Source organism: Hesperophylax consimilis, chromosome 21 (assembly GCF_061612785.1).
Source record: "Hesperophylax consimilis isolate HC1 chromosome 21, BYU_Hcon_1.0, whole genome shotgun sequence".
Classification (NCBI taxonomy): domain Eukaryota; kingdom Metazoa; phylum Arthropoda; class Insecta; order Trichoptera; family Limnephilidae; genus Hesperophylax; species Hesperophylax consimilis.
This window is the reverse complement of record NC_142856.1, coordinates 26,578,397-26,601,547: the sequence shown is the minus strand read 5'-3', so window position 1 is coordinate 26,601,547 and position 23,151 is coordinate 26,578,397. Positions and strand designations below refer to the sequence as shown.

The window sequence follows — 23,151 nt, the reverse complement described above, 5'->3', positions numbered from 1 at the left end:
TTTTGTTGGACTATCATATATCTATATTTATTAATAGATGTATTTAATAATATATAAAAATTTTTGAGGAGTGAACTTTTAAAACTTATCGACAAGGAGTATGTCGAGTTTCAGCTCGATCGGATGTCGGGAAGTGGGTTAATTTCAACTTCCAAGATTCCACTTTATTCATTCAATCAAGGAAAAATCGAGATTCAAATACGAGGGTAGGCTGAAAAGTAATGCACACATGCTTGTAGAGCGCAGACAAAATGAACTTCCAAAGCATGCCAGGTGGCATGTGGAAGTAACATCCCCCCTCAATATGAATGCACAGGTTTGAGGTTGTTGCGTTGAATCGGTGTATTTCGAGAAGCAGAAGTATGGAGACGTGATCTAGTGCTATGTCAACGCCGTTGTCCAGAACAGAAGTTTCTTTTGATAGTTGAAATGAATATTGTATTTCAGAATTGAAACTTCGTTTAGTGATCAGTTCTGAACAACAGGTCCCTCCGACCCCTCTGGCCTAGACAAAAAATATCATGTCATCGAATATTCCAGGACGATATTCAATTTCTAAAAGATTAGCTGTTTTTTTAATGTAACACAAAATGAAATACCGTTTTGAACGCAGATGAAAGACTTTACAGATTTTGATTTTACAAATGGACATTAATATTTACGCAATAAAAATATTTAAATTTTTAATGTAAACATAGCTACGTATCTATAGAAAGTTTTCTGCTCACTGGTAAATGTGTATTTAAAATGTCAACAGGTCAATTGGCTCAATTGATACCCTTCATACATTCAATTGATTTGATCCATCCGCAGACATAAGTCTTGATTGCTTCTGTGTCGATACAAAACAGTTTGGAGTCATGGAATTGTATATTGTACAAGGCAAGTGTACTGACTTATGGTTTTTGATATGGGGTAATTTGAATAATGATTCTATGCAGCACTTGTAATAGTAATTTGCATTCCACTTAATGTAACTGTCGGCAGTCACGGGGAGGCTGGTAAACTGTACACGCTTCGTTTATGTTTATAATTATCAGTTTACATAAAACTAACTTACCATCAGCCTTTTTGCAGGAGTAGGCAGAGAGGATGGACTGCCACACAACGTCTTGACCCACACTCCTTGCTTCATATACATACATACTTTTCTGCTTTTCTGACTCTGTACAAGACCCTACTCTAGTATTCGATTTACTTGATGGTGCCATGTCTTCCTCGAGGTTCCCCGACTTCTTCTAACATTCGCTTCTTATAATATCCTTACACTCCTTTCTTCGTTCCAAACCATCTTCACCATCAGCATCACTTTCTTAATTTTAGACAATAACCTTACATCGGCCTTGCATTCTTTGCGGATATACACATTTTTCACACTGTCACTTTACTACACATTCACCTCAGGAATTTCTTTGCCAATAATTTGCGAAGGTTGAAGATGTGTTCGTTGTTAAAATTAAAGGATGCGATATTTTATAATACATTTATTCTGTTGCAGGGATAAAACAGCCATGGATTTAAGTAATCGCAGCGCGAAAGGAGAAAGTTATTTTGATTAGCGCGTTAAATATAAGTAAGTAGTAAACTGCCTGAGAACCTTCCCGCTGTCGCTTATATAAGGTGCGAATACATCGAGAATCATCCAGTGCTTAGGTAAATGGGCAGTACCTATGGTGTTGGCTAGGATTCAAGTTGCACCTTAGAACTTTCCCGAACATTCTAGTTGCTATCGCTACAAATGTTCCTGCCCGTAACGCTAGATTCGTAACGAAGATTCTAGCAGTCGTCCAATGGCTGTAGGAATAGTGCGGTAGTTTCAGGTACCGTCCGGCTTTACCTCTAGGCAACGGCCGAAGTGTCCGGTAGTTTCTACGACGGCCTAGGTACCTTAGCACTTGGCGCCGTGTACTAAGTAGTACCTGACACCGTCTGACTCGAGTAGTGGCATAACACTACATATATGTATAATAAGAATGTCTAGTTGAAAGATTACACTAAAAATCATAATTAAAGATAGTGGTATGGTTAAAGATGCTCAGGATAATAAATTATCTATCGGTTTTACAATACTTTCCTGTCGCTGATCGACCTCTGTACAATCCAAATCCAATCCTATCTTGTATTATAATTGCACAAGATAGTACATAAAACAATCATCTACCGATTTTACAATACTTTCCTAAATTTTGAAAGCGTGTCTGAGAATTAGACAAATATTTTAGTATTACTTAAGGATAACAGGACAAAACTTTCGCGAACCGAACCATGATGGTTTTTGGGAAAGATTCCTTACCCATAATTTATGGTTCATGGTTCGGCTTGTGTAAATTTTGTCCTGTTTACACGGACCGTTATGTATAGTTGTAGAAAGTAACTCCAGAGCAGGGGCGTGGCGTCCATACAGGCACACAAGCGCTGCCTATTCTACAACCCTACCTTCTGACTAGATTAAAATTGTACTAATTGATTTAAAAAATTTTTGCAAGTAATAAATCTACACTACACAAAAAGACAAGCAAAATATTAGAATCGCGACACCTGGCATGTATCACCTACCGTAATATTATAATGTATCAAAGGCAGAAACTAAGAACACAAAATGACCCACATTAATATTCAAATGTTGCTTTCATTCGACACAAAACATGTTGTTCATTCAAGGGGCGATTTGTTTGTGAACCTCTAGGCCGTACCTTTTGGTACAAATGTAGCAATCAGTGCCATCTGTTGGTACCTCCATTAAATAGTACAACTTTACTAGTGAAATAATTGTCATATCGTGTGGGCTTTCTTTCAAGCAATTTGTGCAGTAGAAAAAATATGGAAATTTTATATATCCAGTAATTTATTGGCTTGTAATAAGCATAAATAAAGCGGTCAGTTGGATATTTGATATGGCAGCAATCCTAACCGAGTCAGTCAGCTTAGGTATTCTTAGCGAAAAATTACCATGTCTGTGGTAAGTTTTAATATTAATTAATTTGCTGTTTTTCCTACTGCCTACCCTGACTGAAAACTCCATGCACACCACTGCTCCAGAAGCTGTGTGAGGAGAGGCTGGGCCTACATTGGACGGAGGCCGTTGAAGTAGCAATCGTTCACTGACCCAAATAGGACAAGGAGAAGTTAAGATGTATGATTTATAAAAGTCGAATATTATCCATCAATAACAGATTAATTTCATGTTAACTCATTTAGGTACATTTTATGTGAATATCGCACAAGAGTCCCAGCTGCTCCAAACTGTCTGAAGCCAGTGAGACTATGGCATTCCCATATGGGGTACGTTGTGAGGCTGAAGGTAGTATGGAGGCGAAGGAGATGCAGTAGAGGAAATTAGGGTAGCACCTGGCTATTCAGCTCTGGTCACCAAACAAGGCTAAAGCCATTTCAAGCAAAGTTTCAATCCTGAATGGTGGTTTTTCACCAGGGTGATATTGGGAGTATCATCCACTCTGAAATATAATACCTATATAATGCTGCCAGGAAATAAAGCCCACCTTTATTAGTACCACCAAAAAGTACAAAAAAATTATTTGATAAAAAAAGCGTATTCAGTAATGGAATTTAAAAAAAAACCCCGCCAAAACATATCAAATTGACTAATTTGCACAAGAAATAAAACATATAATTAAAAAATTTACAATGGAATCAAACTGAGTCTACGTTAATGTCTGTCCCGTGAGAATAATGTGCTTGCTTCTGGCTGTGAGCCAGAGTGATTCTGGCAGGGAAATGAAAAAAGTGGCACCTATCGCATGATCAAACAAATCACCGTGGGCCGGTCTAACAATTAAACTCGTCAGGATGTTTATACGTTTCCGATGCATTCCACGGGAAAAAATTTAACTCTGTAAACTGATAGTGATAATTTCCTGGAATTCGGCGGGAGAAGAATGTTAAAATTTTTATTTGAAAACATAAAAGAGAGAAGCCGGTCTAATTGATATTAGGGAACCGTACATTGTTCATTAAATTTAATAAAATTATCTGATTGTAGAATCATTTCCGATCTAACCTGTTTATATAAAATCATTAATTCAATGTTTAATACCCCTGATTTATTGTATGTAATCTCTTTTTCTTACTACAAGCAGGTCAGTTACAAGACAGTACCTACCATATTATTGTAGCAATTCTATAACAACGTACCAATATTACACTCCTATGCGACAGATTCAACAGCTAGGAAACAAATACTCCGATGTTGTTGATATATTTAGTACATCAATTTCAATATATAAGCATACCTTATTGAAGTTTTTTTCATCAAGTAGTGGAATATTTTGATAAAGCTTTTTAAATTCATTCAAATTCAGTCACATGAGAATGGGTCGCTTCTACGATTCGTTCTTAAGTTCAACAGCTCGGCTGTGGAACGAACTGCCGGCCTCTGTGTTTCCTCCCTCCTACAACATGGGACTCTTCAAGACCCATGTTCACTCCTTCCTCTCCACAAAAAGACCCTCCACACAGCATCCCCAAAGATGACATAGGCCCTGAGGGAAATTATTTTCTTCAGGGCCTCCTGTGTGGAGTTAATTTAAAAATAAAAAAAAATTACTAACAAATCAACAGTATTTTGTCGGCTGAAAGAAAAAAAAATTTTTTTATAGCTACATTACATACTGTGTGGATCAAATTCAATAATATTTTTGTGCAAGTGTTTTAAACAGTCGTTTCCTGCACTATTTACGAGTATAACTTCTTAAATATTGTTATATATATATGTAAAAGCCTTAATAGGCGTAAATAAATAAAGTAGATTTAGTAATTAATTTTAAGTGTGTAAGATTAAATTTGTGTTGTCAGGAATAATTTTAAGGAAATATTTTATTTTTTAACCAATAATACTAAATTCCTGTTTTAAGTTTGTTATAGTAAAGTGCACTTGAAGTGAAATGACACTAAACTGCGCTATATAAATGATTTTGTTATTATTATGCCTTAAAACTTTTGGATAGCTTTTGACGGCCTCTACGGTCTAGGGTCTAGGGGAAAGGTTCTCGACTAGCAATCCGGAGGGCGCGGGCTCAAATCCCGGCATGCGCAAATAAATTTAATTTGTGTTATTTCACAACTTATTTATAAAAAATAATATATAGTATATTTGCAGCACGTTCCAGAATGGAAGATACTCTCAGTATAGCACTGTTGGTGTAAGACCATTGTTCAGAATTGAAACATTGCTTGAAATTACATGTTTGGTGAACAGATTTGTATAGTCAGGTACTTCCCCAACTTCCTCTCCCTCATCTCCTTCCTCATTTCCTTCCCCTCCCCACCACCTTCAGCCTCGCAACATACCCCAATAGGGGATGCCATAGTTAATGGCTCCAGACGGGTGGGGGCAGTTGGGACTCTTGTGCGGTATTCACATTTAAAAAAAAACATTACACATTTTAAAAAACATAAAATTTATACAGAAATTTGAAACAATATTGAAAAATTTTAATTTAACGTTTCTGATATAGAATTGGTTACTTGCATTCCAAAACTACATTGGAGGAAACTAAACTAAGAGTAACGGAATGGAATACATAAAAAACAGTGGGCAAAATTGCTATGTGTTGCCTGTTTATGAATACAATAGAAGTGTTCAGCCCATGCGTGTGTGCAAAATAAGCTAATTATTCCCTTCCTTTTTAAAAATTTCAAATATTTTTTTTTATTTTTAATTTAAGTATATAATAAGAATGTAATAATATAACAAAAGATTAAAGTCCCGATAAACCACTATGTATTAAGTAGTTTGTCAATTCTTTCTTAGACTTTAAACCAATTATATTAACCTTTTATTGAAGCCTAGGTATCGAATTGGCGACATCTTTTTTCTTTTCAAATCGGAGTATATCATGCTTCTAGGTAATATCTGTTCAGTGAATGAGCATAATTTCTTTCATGTTTCATTTTATTACCAACCCAATGTAAATATCTTTAACAGCACTTTAACGGCACTTTGTAGAATACTTTTTTAAACTGACAGTTGATTAATATGATGCATTTTTACTAGCGTTCGTCAAAGAAGTAGTGTGTTATTTCGGCAAGTTAACGAGCCAATATATATAAAACATTTTATGTGGGCTTTATTTATGAAGCACTAGCTGAAGTGTTACTACTGTATACCACACTGTAATTTAAAAAAAAAAACTACATCGATTTTTATTCGACTCCGTTCTCATTCCAGTGCAAAGATAATGCGTTAAGTCTTCCTCGGACGTCCCCGACTTCTTCTACGATTCAAACTACTCTCTAAACACTAATAACACTAATAAGAACAAACTTGGTCCAGTGGTTTTTGAGTCTATAGAGGACAAACAAGAAACATTCATATATGGAAGATTACTTCCGTTAGGAAGATTATTTTGTAAAATTCCATCATTCCGTAAATCTTGGGATTTACATTAAGTTATTTTACAAGAAACAATATGAAATAATCAGAGAGTATGTACATGTTTAACCTGTAGGCAAGAATATTCAATAAATAAAAATACATTTTTGTTAAGGTCAACATGAAGACAATGTTGCGTGTCGTATCTTGTGATTGTCCTGTTTTATTAAACTTCAGTCAAGCCTAAACTCTTTCACTTTTTCATTTTATAATCTCGATGTGTAGAGCCTTTTACATTATCTTTTTCTGTCTGTGCCACCTTTTATGTTAAATCTTTTTGTCTATGGCACGTCATAGTGTAATATTGTCATTAATTTCGCATCTATAATATCTTGTGTCTGTATTCACGTCAAATATTAGTGTTTTGTTTTATATAGTTTGTTGTGATCGAGATCTTTTGTTTTTATTCTTATTAGCATTGAATTTTACATAACCAGTATCATCCAACTCTCGCTTCTCTCTCTCGGTTTAATGTCTACCCTCTTCTGTGTTACATATTAAACATATCAACAAAAACACAAGTGTTTTTAATGAGAAGCGAACCTCCATCTATCTCAACGGCAAGCCAATCCTTGTCGTGATACGAAAGAAGCCTACACAAGCCGATCAGCCTTACAAACTGACTGGAGGCTTCTGGACTCCACACGAGGACGCTGCTCAGACAATACCATACATGATAAAGACATATTGATTTTTGGGTTTAACAAACCCTGTAGAAGTAATATCCAAATGCATAATGAATATATAAGGTCGACACTGCAATTGCAGTGTTTCCAGACGTGCGTGGGCACAATTCTTCAACACTGCAATTGCAGGGTTCCGGCTCCTAAGGATTAAAGATGACATCATCTTTAAATGCTTCACGTCAGATCGTATTAATTTATTACACTTTTGCAGAAATGTCATTATATTATTATTACCTATAATTCATTGGTAATGTAATAAAAATATTCACTGTCGAAAAGGGTTCAAGGGTTGTCTGATTATCAAATTTTGAGTAATCTGAAAGTATGTTGCCTGTTGTATGCTGATTATGCGGTGCTAATTTCTAACAGTTATCTACATTCTTTCGTGTCTAGGATGAACAAAGTATGTATGAAGAATGAGTCAATGATGAATTAAAGTCTAAAGTCATGGTGTGTGAAAGAAAGGGTACGAAAACAGTGTCCAATATAGTTGTGAATGATGAATTCTTGGAGAAGGTGAATGAGTTTGTGTATTTGGGAAGTATATTTATGAGAGATAGGAAGACTGGTAGAGATATTGAAAGAAGGGTAAATGCAGGTAAATCCATTAACGGTGGACCGAACACAGTCGAAAAATTGTCCAAGGAAGCGAAGCTAGCTATCCACAATGGAGTGCTGGTACCTACACTGATGTATGGCAGTGAGGTATGGAACTAGCAGAGGAAGGATGAAAGTAGACTGAATGCTGTAGAAATAAGATCCCTGAGGCGTATGTGTGGTAAAACCATGTATGATCATGTGAAAAATGTGGAGATCCGCAAAGAATGCAAGGCTGATGTAAGCGTAATGAATAAGATTAAGAAAAGAACGTTCAGATGGTTTGGGCATGTAGAGCAAATGAACGAAGAAAGGAGAAAATACAATGCAAATGTGAATGGTGGAAGAAGTCTGGGAACCCCAAGGAAGACATGGCACGATCAAGTGAACCAGATATTGAAACAGGCCATGTCAAGAGTCATTTAACAGAATAACAGAAGATTATGAACGTGAATGAGGCAAGGAGTGTGAAGACCGAGTTGTTTGGTGACCCATCCTCTCTGCCTACCCCTACAAATGGCGAATGATTAGTTAGTTAGTTATTAGATTATTTTTTGTTCAACAGATTATAAAGCTGTTTAATTTCTTTAGTAAAATCACTGAAGAGATAAACCAATAGATTAATGCATGTATTACTGATGTACTTGAGAGCATCTGGAGCAGTCGGTATTCAAATAATAATATTTTTTTTAAATCCCCTAACCCCCTCACACCCTGCCTCATCCCCGCGGGGAAGGTACCCCCACACGTGTTTGGTATAGCTACGCCACTGTGGATTTGTATTTGTGAGGTGTTTGAAGATGAGGTCCTTCATTTCTCATTCATGATGCTCTACAAATGTCCTATGCGGTACGGCTCACCTTACCATTATGTTGATCGTTATAGGTCGCACAATTAAAGTTGAGACGATCAACACATACACAACATGTGTGTATTGGTGCATTTGTATACACTTCCACGAGTAAAATTAATATTTTCTTGCTTATGACCACTAAGGCCCAGTTGTTTTGCAGAAATTCATGTATAACAAACACATAAAATGAAATTAAAGCTGAAACGCATCTATTTTTTATTATTTTTTTTTTTATTTATTTATTTAGTACAGGTGATGATACAATGACACATGTAGATAAAAAATACTTTGACTGCCCAACTAGGAGGAATTCCCGTTTTAGGACAGTATATATCTAGGAACAGCGTTTAAGGGGGACTTTTAAAATGTAAAAAAAAAAAAAAAAAATGGCGCTGAATGGCCATTTGACAACAATGTTACATTTGAATTTATGCGAAACAACTAGGCCTTACTGTCTTTAGCGAATATAGGACCTGATCAAATTGGAATATTCAAAAAGTTTTTTTTTTTCGAATTCGAATAAGAATTTTGAAATATGCTGTACGCAATCAATGCATCTTTGTGAAAACTTTGTTCGATGCAACTCTGACTTCAATACCTACAATTTTACATAACATTTCACATAGCTAGAACTTTGTTAGGGGTCATTGTTGAAGAAATAATACATTCAAAGGCCACCTTTTTACGACAACATCAATATAAATGTGTCACATAAAAAAAAATTATCTTACCAAAATTAAGATGCTTATCTCACTTATGAAACCGCATAATCTAAGCAGATTATTTTATAAAACCGCATAATCATACTAAGCAGATTATTTTATACAGGTGACGCATATGTCATGAACACAAAGAAAAAATTATACAATTTTATTTTTATTTTTATAATAATTTAACGAGTAAAAACTAAAAATAAAATATTAAAATCAACATTTTAATATTTTTTATTGCGTATGTCTGTTTGCATTATTAAAATCAGAAAGAGTTTTTCATTAAATCTGCTTTCAAAAACACTGTTTAATATGTTAAAAAAAACAGCAAATGACTGAACCATACAACTCAGTCCTGGCAAACACTCCTTACCGTATTCACATTCACACATCGTCTATTTGAAAATTAGTGTCAAACTGGGTATAATTCTAAATAAATCGTGAATCTGACAGATCATTTAAAGTGACTTGATGACAAAGCTGTCGTACCCTTAAATTAAATATACCATTCCTAAGAGAAAGTCCAGTTATATTCAATTTTTCAATTAAGTTCTAAATCCTGTATCTAAATTTCGCCAATAAACAATTAGATAATGTTAATTAAGTGTTAATCTCAAGTGACCTACCAGGTAAGTATTGTACTGTATATTTTCTCCATAAATAGTCAAGTAATAACATAGATCACTGTAAAAATGTATTATAAGGATGTACAGCGCCCTTGAGGTAATTTTGCACAAAAACGGCGCTATACAAGTCATCCAATTATTATTATTATTATTATTAAATATCAAAATATCCGAGGGGTTGCTCGGAGTTAAGTAAACTGGCGACATCAGTTTTCTTTCAAATTGATACATATTTATTTACTAACGGAACATGTCCAATTTCAACACATTACATACTACACAAAGTTAATACAAGGAGAAATGTTACAATACAGGATAATTAAAAAATTACTCCTATGAAAAAAATAGGGCACATAAACAATAACGATAATGTCGAGTCAAGACAGGACCAAGGTTTTGATGGAGTTCACGACTTATGAGACATCAATATAAAATATTACTTGCATAATGACTGACAGAAATCATTAAGGCTTACACCAAAAAATTCAAGGTCCTGACTTGAGTTGACAAGTATTCATAATTTGTGGAGTGTTGATTGAAGAAAAACAAATCATTATTTGTGAGTCTACGGGAAGGGATATTGAAAGGGATGAGTTGCAAAAAAGAAGGTGAGTCATACTGTTAATAATTTTGAAAATGCAGATGAGATCAAAGCCCTTCCTAAGTTTTTCTAAAGAAGAAAGATTTAATTTTACCTACCTTTTTCCTACGTTTTTCTAAAGATTGTTTAAATTTTACTTAAAGTTCATCATATGAGTAATCGCCTCTTTCTAGCCATAACCTCCAAGCGATTCCCCTTAAGAAGCGGTGCTGTACGGATTCAATATGATTAATGTGAACATCGTAAAATGGAGACCAAATAGCGCAAGCATATTCTAGATTAGGGCGAACCAACGAACAGTAAAGAATTTTTAGAGTAATTATATTATTGAAGTCAGAGGTAATTCTACTGATGAAGCCAAGTAACTTAAGAGATTTACTAACCAAATTATTAATGTGTTCGCGAAAAGACAGCTTATAATCCAAAGTGTCACCAAGTGACAACATATAGATAACACTTCTAAGCATTTTCTGTTCAGTGGCATGGCATCACTAAGATGGTTGTTAAATCAATTAGTGAGAACTTTTCAGGGACAAGGTACATAAGTAGGTCTTCCGAAAACGATAATCATTTGCGTAACCAAAATTTTTATAACTAGTGTGAAAATATTGACTACAAATTAAGGTCATAAAAAAAAAATTTAGTTGTTTCACGTGCGACTTGTGTGCCATCCTGTACTAAGCACACGTGCATGATGTAAAACATAATAAGTACAAGGTAACTACCTACAATAATAATAAGGTAAATGAGTAGTATGTATTGCCATTCAAGTGAGCAATTGATTATTGTTATTATAGCAAATTTTGACGTCAGAATAATCAGACCTGCCATAGACTCCAAATTGATAGACTAGCCTTCAGGGAAAGGGAGAACAAACCAAGTTGCGCACGGGGGGGTGACTAGTGACGGTTAATGCGCGGATGTGCAGTGAACAATCACAGAATGACTACGCCTAAACAAGATTCACTTGGATTATAATGTTACTACAGTTTGAACAGCGCGCCATTACTCCATAGTAAAGAAATCCGCCTGTACGAATGAACACCCCACCACGGTTCCATGATATCTCATCAAAATGACAACTAAACACACCTAGAAAAAATGATATAAAGTCATGAAAAGTGATGAAACAAAAACTAGGTTACATAGGTAACTATTTAACTTTTTGTAGGTGTGTTGAATTGTCATTTTGATGAGATATCCGGTCACCCCCCCCACCACAACTCCATAGTAAAAAAATCCACCAATGAGAAGCCCGGTTCTAACAGTATATGTATACAAATATAAATGAATTTCCAATATTAAACAGATAATCACAATATCACACATCACATTCCACATTATTTTTATTCAATTTAAGCTAATATTCAGTATAATAAAGAACAGTTTTAGTAAATCGTAACGATCGACGCAAAATATCAAACGATTGTTTACTGCCGTGAGTAAATAAAAAAAGGTCTAAATACTTGTAAATACGCCAAAATTTTTTCACCCGATCTGGAATTTTTTGTTACGGCTAGAGACAGATAAAAATACGAGGAATTCGCGCACTATTGTAAAATGGACGTCTTGCGTGTAAGCAGAATTATTTTTCGATTATTAAGACTAAAATACTAGTAAAGCCCTGCGAGATGCCTGCAAACTGTCGGATGCATTATTCGGCAATCACTGAAAGTGACTCACTCAAGACCACGTCTCTCCCCGTGCAAATTGGTTTTTTCTCCTCACCCGTAAGGGCAGCTATGTTATTATTTACTTCGTGAGCAAAACGCTGTTAACTTAACTAACTAACTAACTAACCATCATGCTGTTTCTCTACAGGAGTAGGCAGAGAAGACGAAGCGCCAAACAACTCAGTTTTGGCACACACTCCTTGCACATACTTTTCTATTATTCCGACACTTGACATGGCCCGACTCAAGTATTTGATTCGCTTGATCGTGCCATGTCTTCTTGGGGGGTTCTCGACTTCTTCTGCCATTCACGTTTGCGTCATATATTCTCGTTACACCCCTTTCTTCATTCATTCGCTCTACATGCCCAAACCATCCAAGCGTCCCCTTCTTAATTTTACTCACTACGCTTACATCAGTTTTGCATTCTTTGCAGATCTCATCACCTCAAATTTTCTCCTCATATTTCGAGTAATTAAAAATTTAGAAAAATCGAAAAATTAGTATTCTTATATGAATACTTAATACCAATAATTTTTATCAATTAATTCTATTATTTGATAAATAAAATTGTTATGACATTCATTTTCAATAGGATGCATAACAATTTATTTCAATTCATCACCTGCAAAAGAAACGTGACGAAATAAATAAATCCGTGATTTACAGCTTATGTTGTGACGTCAATACTTTTTAATGAATTCCAATTGAGGTAGCGATTCACATTAAAAAAGAAATAACTTTTTTTTACGACCGTTTTTTCATTATAATGCTTAATATTAATGTTTGCATTAAATGGTGTGGAACAGCTGTCCTTAACACATTCTTTGCGGGAAACGAAAAAACTCGTCATTCACCTTTTTACAGTAAGACGCGGGAGACGAGTTTACTCGTTTTGTTGCGCAAAGCGGTAAGGGGCGGGAAACTTGTAAACAAGGGGTTCTAAATGGGTGCAGGGTCATGTGTTTTCTATTGTCGGCGGTACCCGATCTATCTACCTGTCAATACAATGAGTTTGAAACACAACAAAAAAATAAAATAAAAAAAATCATTGTCGCGAATGTTCCGCTCACAAACTACGCAGTGAAACGCAGTACATTTGCAAGTTTTGCAATGTGCCCCTGCATAAAGGAAAGTGTTTCAAACGCTATCATCACACATTGAAGCACTATTAGGTTATAGTTTTTTTTATATGTATTGAAAATTTCTAAATAATCTTGTAATTTTGTATGAATAAATTTCGATATGTTATTTCGATTGTGAAATACTGTTTTTTCTATGATTCCCAAGAAAGTAGAAAGTTTTTGTTCATAAAAAAAAGGAATTACACATACATTGCTAAGTAAATATATGGAGACATCTTTTTAAAGTAAAACACTGAAAGTTTCATCGAAAAACATCAAATAGATCATAAGATATGAATATTTTGCGGAAAGTCTAATTTTGGCACTAAAATTTAAAAAAACACCTGCGCTTCGCTCCCAATTTGGCGGTAAAGTGCCCTACCATATAGTGTTAAGTTAAAATCCAAATATAATAATGTATACCGTTTTTAATATTTCATCCAGTCGTTGCCTAATTGTAGGGGATTGCGACCGCAACTCCAATAGCCCTGATGAACAAGTTTCCTCCGCTCATCACGGTTCTGAACTGCTTGGAGAGCCGCGGACACCAACGTTCCGGACGCTTGTGATACTTGATCACTCCAACGCTTTGGTGATCTTTATCTGCTTCTCCTGTCTTCCACTTTACCAGTGGCCACGTGCTTCTGCAGGTTTGAGTTCTTAGTTTGGAGAGCAACATGCTAAAAATATCTCAGGATACATTGTAGGCAGACAGTTGATAGTCTATTTTGGATGCCCAGCTTTTCAAAAATGGATAGATTAGTTCACCTAGCTGTACATGGGATCCTAAACATTTTTCATTCTTAATTTCAATATAGATAACAATACTAAATTAATTTTTATGTTTAGAAAACATAAATTGTATTGCATTTCCGTAGATACTTGTATTCTAACATCAAATTTTTAAAGCTTCCTTCCATGACGGCCGGCATAGTCCAGTGGTAACGCATTGGACTGCCATTCCGAAGGTCGCGGGTTCGAACCCGGCGTGCGCAAATAAATTTTATTTGATTAATTTGTGTTATTTCACAATTAATTAATTAAAATAATATATAGTATATTTGCGGCACGTTCCAGAGTGGAAGATACTACCAGTATCGCCCTGGTGTAAGACCACCATTCAGAATTGAAACGTTGCTCCAAATGGCTTTAGCCGTGTTTAGTGACTAGATCTGAATAGCCAGGTACTTCCCCACCTTCCTCTTTCCCTTCCCCACTTACCTTCAGCCTCACAACATCCCCCAATTGGGGATGCCATAGTCTCACTGGCTCCAGACGGGAGCAGTTTGGGACTCTTGTGAGGTATTCACTATAAAAAAAAAAAAAAAAATTATTTTACAAGGTTCTAACATCACTTAACACACTTCAAGTCGGTAAAAAATTTGAGAAAATGAATTTTATTTCAAACATCCATTTCTTTGAAAATAATACATGATTTGAATGGAATTTTTTACATAGTACTCCTACTATAAAATTATTGTCTGAAATTAATATTATATAATACGACTCCATAAGCTGAAGTTAAAGTCAGTGTTGGGCCATTTAGTGATGTTTTATAATAATATTTGGATGATTTGTATAGCGCCGTTTTTGTGCAAAATCACCTCAAGGGTGCTGCACAAGTATTTAATACATTTCTACAAATGTACATATGTTTTCATACTTATTTATCTTTATTTTGTACAGGCAGATAATATACAGTACCATACTTTCCTGGTAGGTCAATTGAGATTAACACTGTTTATTGTTTATTAGAGAAATTTACATTCGGTTTGCACGCATAGGACATACATAATTGGAAAACTGGACATAATTGGACTTTCCCATATTTATTTTAATAATATATAGTTGTGTTCTTTAATGTGTAAATTTTGCTCTTTAAAGTGTATGTATTTTATTACTATTCACTTTAAAAAAAAACCTTAAAAAAATTTTTAAAAAACTTCCGCATCTCCTGCGCGATAAGTGTGAAGATGTATTGCCCGTTTTACGGTAGAATTACCCTTCCTGTGGGAAGTGTGTTAACATGACTCGATACAAGTATTTGATTCTCTTGATCGTGCTATGTCTTCCTCAGGCATCTCCGACTTTTTCTGCCATTAACTTCCGATTCATATATTCTCCATACACTCCATCAGTCTTCCATCCTTTCCGGATATCCACATGTTTAACATGGTCATATAAAGTTTTATGACACATACTTCTCAGAGATCTCATTGCTACAGCATCAAGTCTGATAAATTAATTCATTTAATCAATACCTCCCCAACACATCGGTCATTTGAGAAAAACAAATTTGCATTTAAAACAACCCATATTAATAAGTGTAATATAGCATACGGAAGTAACTCCAAAACACAAATGTTCAGGAGAGCTGAAAACATTTGTGTTTTAAGCAAATCTCTCAACATTTATAATTGAAAGAAATATTCAAATAAGGAGAGATTTGCTAAAAATACGTAGGTTTTTGGCTCTCCTGAACATTTCGTGTTTTTGAGTTGCATCCGTATGCTTTTATGTTCACAGCGTAACCTCATAAATTCTCAATGATTCTACATATCGCATGAACTAAACATAATATCCCCACGGCACAGAAATATAAACATTGTTAGAGCGTACATAATGCATATTGCAACATGCACTTCAATGTCAAGCTCGTCTATTTATCTCTACATCAGTGGCCACGCATTGTACATTGCATATGATCCTACTATTTGCATATGTTTACAATGTCAACTGAGGTTGTTGCATGTTGAATTTTATTTAATAAAAAAAAAAATCATTTTGAGTGCCACCAATGGATGGTATTCTATAATTCCTATGATCTCTTTGCAAAAGGTTTAAAGTTATTTTTTAAACTAATTCACAAATGTTACCTGCCGCACAAGAGTCCCAACTGCTCCCGACCGTCTGGATACTGTGGCATCCCCAATTGGGGTATGTTGTGAGACCGAAGGTAGTGGGGAAGGTGAAGAGAAGTACCTGCCTATTCAGATTGGGTCACCAAACATGGCTACACCCATTTCAAGCAGTGTTTAAATTCTTAGTGGCGGTCTCTCAACAGGGCGATACTGATTATTATATTATTAATGAATAAATTGTGTAATAACACAAATTAATTGCGCACGCCGGAATTTGAACCCGCGGCCACCGGATTCGTAGCCAAGGATCGTAACCACTCAACCGCGGAGGTCTAGTATGGTCAAAGTCAGTAATAGCATGTGGGTTCGTACAAATTACAGTATTCTTAAATAACCCAAGGTCAGTTTATTGGAATATGATATATTGGTTCATACAATAAGAGAAACAATTATTTACACACCTGCAAGAATATTTTTAATTTACAGAAAATGTGTGAAGATCCTTGAAGGAAAATAGAAACCCCTTGAAAATAAACTCTGGAATTAGAGTCCATTGAAATAATGAGCTTGGCACACTTGTTTATTGCATGGAAGAAGCAATTGCACATACAAAGCTTAACAACTATACTGTAATACTGAGGCACTTTCACAACTTACTAAAGCGACAGGTTCCTGACCCTAATGGGTAATAATAATATAAAGATGATTTCTATAGTGCTGTTTTTGTGAAAAATCATCGCAAGGGTGTAGTACAATTTTTTTTGGAGATTAACTATAGATAATTTATGGGTAATAACAGAAAAAACAAAGCAAACATGGAAACAGATTGTATCCACCAGATCATCAGTCAATAATGTCTATATGGTGTTAAGGAACGTACTTGGCTTACTTTAACCAGTGATTCCTGACATTATTTGGGGTAATGTCAGGAATCACTGGTTAAAAAAGTGTGTTTTTTTCTAAGATTAACTATAGATAATTTATAGGTAATAACTTAAACACAAGGCAAACATGGAAACAGATTGTAACCGCCAGATTATCAGTCAATAACGCATATACGGTGTTAAGGAACGTACTTGTCTTATTTTAACCAGTGATTCTTGACATTATTTGGGGTAAAAAATGTAATGTAAATTTTTGTCTCTGATGCCTTTTTCGATGTTTCTTTTATCAAATTAAAAAAAAAATATTTGACATTTCTTCACTGGTCACTCAGGCGAGCAACTGCTGACTTTCTATGTTTTTAGTTGAAAAAAATACATCAAAAATCTCGCAGGAGACCAAAATTTCATTTACTCCAAAAAATTCTTTCCTCTTTTGAATTGATAAAAAGCTTGAAGTGTCAAAACTACTGACAATATTTTACACACTTAAAAAAAGGGGGCTTAGAATCACAGGGGCCTAACTAAAAAATCTGGGTATTTTGATTTAAGCTTGTTTTCAGTAATGCCATAATCATATGCATTAGAGACATAAAGCTCTATCCCGTACATACAGCTGTTTAAGAGATACAGTTGGGCATATCAGTTGGGCATACAGGTGGGCATGATCATTTCAATCTTTATTTGCGTTTATTTCATGTTTTTGTAGATAGGACCCTGTGATCCTAAACCCCGAAATGAGTGTTATCATAGGTTTTATCTTCTATAATATGAGACACATATTTGTAATGAAATGTCTAGTGCATGCGATAGTATGAAATTGTTCAAAAGCACCTAAAAACACACTTTTCCAAAAAAGGTACCTAAAAAAAATACTTTAAAAGTAACAAAACAATAGAATGTTAAATTAAAATTATTATTAAATGGAAGAAAACCTGGCAATAGTAAACATGTCAATTTGGGGGAATCGGGTTCGGTGATGTAGCAGGGGTGCCCGGGTTCTTCGAGTGAAGTGAGTTCAGGATGCGCCTGGCGTTCTGGATAGGGAGAGGCTGATCGGGGGAGACCCTTTGACCTCTTCAGCTGGTCTCTCGCAAACCCCAACGGTTCCGATCGGCACCGGTCGGAGCAAACGAGTTAACTTATATATTTAATATTGAAATGGTTTCACCCTGCTACGAACATCTCCAGACTGACTGCCTAACTTGGTAAATTGTCTTCCTAACAAGGCTGTAACTGGCAACCCGTCTCAAGGCTGTCAGTTTAACAGTTTAAATTTGTAGCTACATTACATTATGAAAACTTATAAATATTTTCGACAAGCCGAACTTGTAATTAAAGAATAATCCACTCCGGTGGCATAGCCAATTAAAATGTCACCATCTACGGTCCTCTTTATTACTTTATTGTCTTCATTATTTTTCTGCCTATTAATCAATTGTGTCCATCCTTCATTGATATGTATTGATGTGAAGAGTAGCAATCGGTTAGAAAATATTTTGTTAAGATAAAAAAACTTTATAAACTTTGTTCTACTTATTATTTTAGACTAGAGCGTTTACACTCTGCTTGTAAACTGGTTGAGAGCATGTCTGGTGCGCCCGAAGTAGGTCAAATTTACTGAGGGTGAAAATGTTACAACATTTTCAATTATTCAAATTCTTTCTTGTTTTTCTTTATTATTGTAATTTATTTTTAGGGTATTATGCCAGGTAGCACTTTTTCCTTCTTTAGCCAACGTTTTGGACAGCAGATGTCCATGGCAGATTCTTTATTGTCATTCGAATCTTTATCTGAATTAATCCATAATCATCTTAATACGGTAGATTCATTGCCTCGCAAAACCTGATCCGTCATCAATAGTTTAAGGTTCTCCCATAGCCGCTGTGTCCACATGATGCACAGGTGGGGCCTTAAAGAGTCGGCGATGTGTGAATGTGGTGCGGTGCCAACGAATGCCCGCTCCGTTTATTCCCCGGCGGGATTGATGAGGTTACATGGCGACGCTTGAGGCCCTAGACTGGCTCGCAGACCTAGATGTCCCCCTCTGACCCCCCCCACCATACGAAAGAATACGGTAGATAACAAATTTGACGTATTCTTTGAAACCTACAGCGAGTTTACAAGGTTTTCGGAACCACATACCAATGTATAAACAGTACTTGGTAATTTTATTTACGGTGTCACGGTATGAGTTTCTATAGTATAAGCGGGAAACGGTGAATCACTATGGAAGTCCGCCTCACTCCATCCTCCAGCATTGACGCACACTGGAGAAAAATACTAGCGCCTAATATAGTCACGGCTCCCTAAAGGCTTCAACTTTCTATTATTCTATTTATTTTATCATTTTATTCTATTTTATTTTCTATTTATTCTGTTTTCTTTTCTTTGTTTTTCTGTTCTATCTTTTTGTTTATGATTATATATTTTTTTGTCTATATGGAATGTGTGGGACTGCAATAACCTCCCCACAAACCGGAATAAACACTTTTATTATTATTATATCATATTTGGAGTTAATTTTCGTGGGTCTAATCCTTTTTTTAGCTAAAGCCTTATATTTATCAGCGAATTGTAACCGTACGGGCTGTTATATCATGTCGTTCGTGAACCTCGTACACACGAGTTTTGACTAGTATGCGGCTTTAGTCTTCCATTGATGGTATTAGGAGGAATTCAAATATTGTCAAGTTATTCGTAACCCGGGAATGTTCATCTGATTTTTAAAATAATAAAAAAATTATTCTAACTTACCTCAGAACGCAGCCATGCCTCCCAGAGTTCCCGGGCGGAGATGTGCATGTCGTCATTGTGATGGAAGGCTTGCTGCCTCCTCTCGTAGCCCGAGTCGTACTGCAACTCTTCGCGGAGGAACTGTCAGAAAGATGGATAAAATTATCATGTTGTCAGAAACATCTTAAAACAAAACAGATTGGAATTTGTGGACAATAATAACACACAAAATTAGAGACAAAACACATTCAATATAAAATATAAAAGCAATAATGTATTTAAGGCAATGCCACCTCGGCGTGAACCATTCGGTGTGTAACATTCCGTGTGTAGCATTCGGTGTGTAACATTCGGCGTGTAACACTCCATATATAGACGGTGATAAGATTAAAATTCCCACCTTACACCAGCCGCCTGTTTTGATTTATACAAAAAAAAAACAATGCCATTGCATGTTTTATTTTATTTTGTTAAATTCAGCCACAAATATTAAAATGTAAGTACAATAACACGTAAGTATGAGATTTGCAGTTCAAAGCATTTTTTAAAAGTCCTCATGCCTTATTTTTTCTAGGCTTATACATAGACTTACCTAAAAAATGCTCGATTACAGCATCCATAATATTTCTAAGCAATCAAATTTTCAAATCAAAAACAACTTCAGAGGTTTTGCGTAAAAAGCTAAAAATACATTCATTGCGAGACCTTTTCAAAAAATCAAAAAACTTTTTTTTTTCTTCTTCATATCCGATCTAATCGAAAAGTCGTCCTTTGTTATTGTGTTAATTCTATATTATAAGAGAACAACATTTATTTATTTATGTAATTTTGTAGTACATGTACCTAACCACTTCTACTCAGAAAAAATAAGGTTAGCTAGTGACATCTAATGATTTTTTCAAAAGTAATTTTGAAAGCAGACTTTTGCAGTCTTAGCTAAAATTGGAAAAAAATGTACTTTAATAAAATTTTAAAATATGTTCTCCTTAAACTTTGTAAAATATTGGGACATATTCTTCACACACAACAAACAACCATAGTCTTTTTGAGAGATATATCTTATCCAGCCTGACAAGGTCTCATAAGTTACGCTATCTCATTTTGTATTACTGTGAGAAATATGTTTTAAACAGTAGAAGAAAGACTAAAGATCGGAGTCGGTTAGAAAAATTTGTGGAGCATGTCAAACTACACCACGAGATGTAGCATTCTAATGATGATGATGAATAAAGAACACAACTTAATAAATAAATTGATTAACATCATCACGATTTATCAATAAATTGATAATAATTGATCTGCTTTATAAATAGAATATCTGGCTAAACCACATTCTTTTTTTAAACTGTACTTAGTTTCTTAGAATCTTTTGCATTATTTCAAGTATACACTGGTGAGCATTATTTTTATGGGTTCCATGATAACTCAACATAGTGACAATTCAACACACTTTTAAAAAGTGATATAAAGTCATTAGAAACGAAGAAATTTTTTTTTTAACCTAACCTAACCTACATACATAACCCAGTTTATAATTTTTTTGTTCCATCACTTTCCATGACTTTATAAAACTTTTTAAAGATGTGATGAATTATCATTGTAATGAATTATCATTGTGATGAATTATCATTGTTACGATTTATCCGGTTACCATTTTTATGGTAACCGGACAACTCAGGTTAGTGACGAATCAACACAATTATGAAAAGTGATGAAAAACACCTAAATTAAATAGGTTTAATAGAATAGATTATGTCAGGTTGGGTTTGTGGTTTAGTTTTTTCCATCACTTTAATGACTTTATATCACATTTAAAAAGTGTGTTGATTTGTCACTGTTCTGAGTAGCCAAATTTATTGATTTATCCCCTTAAATTGAGTGTAATTAAGTGCAATTACGTAGAAAATAAATCTGTTTTTTTTTTAATGTAAAACTACACGAGAGTCCCAACTGCTCCCAACAGTCTGGAGCCAGTGAAACTGTGGCATCCCCGATTGGGGTATGTCGTGAGGCTGAAGGTAGTGGGGAGGGGAAGAGGAAGGAGATGGGAAAGAGGAAAATGGGGAAGTACCTGGCAACACGGCCAAAGCCATTTCTAGCGACATTTCGACTTTATTTTAAATGAATAAACCATTAAAACTTAAAAATATGATAGCACGCGATGGAAATGACTTTGCGAGCTGTAAATAATGTTAATGACAGAAAACAACATATTGAGTGAGCGTAGCCAAGTCTTGGTTTATCTCAACCGTTTAAAATTTCGTCTGTCAGTAATTTTGTTTTTATGTTCCGTTTCCGTTTCAAGATGGTGGCCGTTTTAATAATTCGGTAAAGATTCTTTTTTCAATTGTGAAATCATCTCATTTATTTGGACTCTCTTTTTTATTTTTTCAATATTGTGGTACCTGCCTGAAGAAAGTTTGAAAAAGAATTGTCATTAAGATAGCGACGTTTCTTTGGACAAATTTCATAATTCCTTATTTGAAATTAAAAAAAAAATGGTTGATAATTAATTAGGTAAGTATTTAAGTACCTTCTTATAAATATTTCAGAGAGGAAATTTTGGTTTTGATTTATTAAATTAGAGAAAATTAGAAACTTAAAAATATTTTTTTGGAAGCAAGGTCACTACGATTTGAGATATTTTAAGTTGGACCCAAAAACAGATTTTCTTCTTTATTGTTAAGATTATGAATATGATGGGATTAAATCAACAAAGTATGATGATTATCACCTACGCTTATTACATGTTTCTTCTAAGAACAAAGCTGATAAACCACGAGACGAGATTTTCCCGTCACAATCAATTTATCACTCATGCTTGTTGCGATGTTTGATTTAACACGAGTCATTGGGCTTGTAAATTAAATTTGTTTGCCAATCGCGACAAACTTGATTCTAAGAAATTATTAATTTAACCATGGTGAGGAAAATACTTTCAGATTCAAAATGTTTGTTCAGCTTCTAGATCTGAGTAAACAATTCGCTTTTATCTCATAACTTTTAGTTTTTTATACTTTTTTCATAATATGAACATAATGAAACCCAGGCTATGTAGTTCACAAAACAGAAGTGAAAGCGTTCAAAATAAATTTTTAAGGTACCTTAACTTCCGCTCTTTTCGTTATCATGTTAGCAGTAAAAACTGCAAAGTTCTTCAACATACAACTTGCCGAAGAAATATAGCGAATTTAGTAATGTTATTTAAAATTGCAAATAACTTAGATGATAGTCCTGACCATCTGCATCGCTTCTCATTCCACGTTCCAAATTGCAACAGCAGACAATCGCTTACTTTCAATTTCACTCTTTGCAAGACCAACTCTAAACAGAATTCCTTTAACTACCGATCTACACATTCATTTAACTTAAATTACATTAATTAATTTCTTCACTCGACTCTACGGGACGA

General features: G+C 34.8%; 1 protein-coding gene across 1 annotated transcript in view; it reads right to left on the bottom strand.

The window, feature by feature from the left end:
* Stim (stromal interaction molecule) overlaps positions 1-23,151 on the bottom strand; it is a 148,124-nt gene that overhangs the window by 101,429 nt on the left and 23,544 nt on the right. The window contains exon 3 of the mRNA XM_089644470.1: positions 19,761-19,880. Coding sequence (XP_089500596.1) covers positions 19,761-19,880 — 120 coding nt within the window. The remainder of the gene's footprint in view (positions 1-19,760; positions 19,881-23,151) is intronic.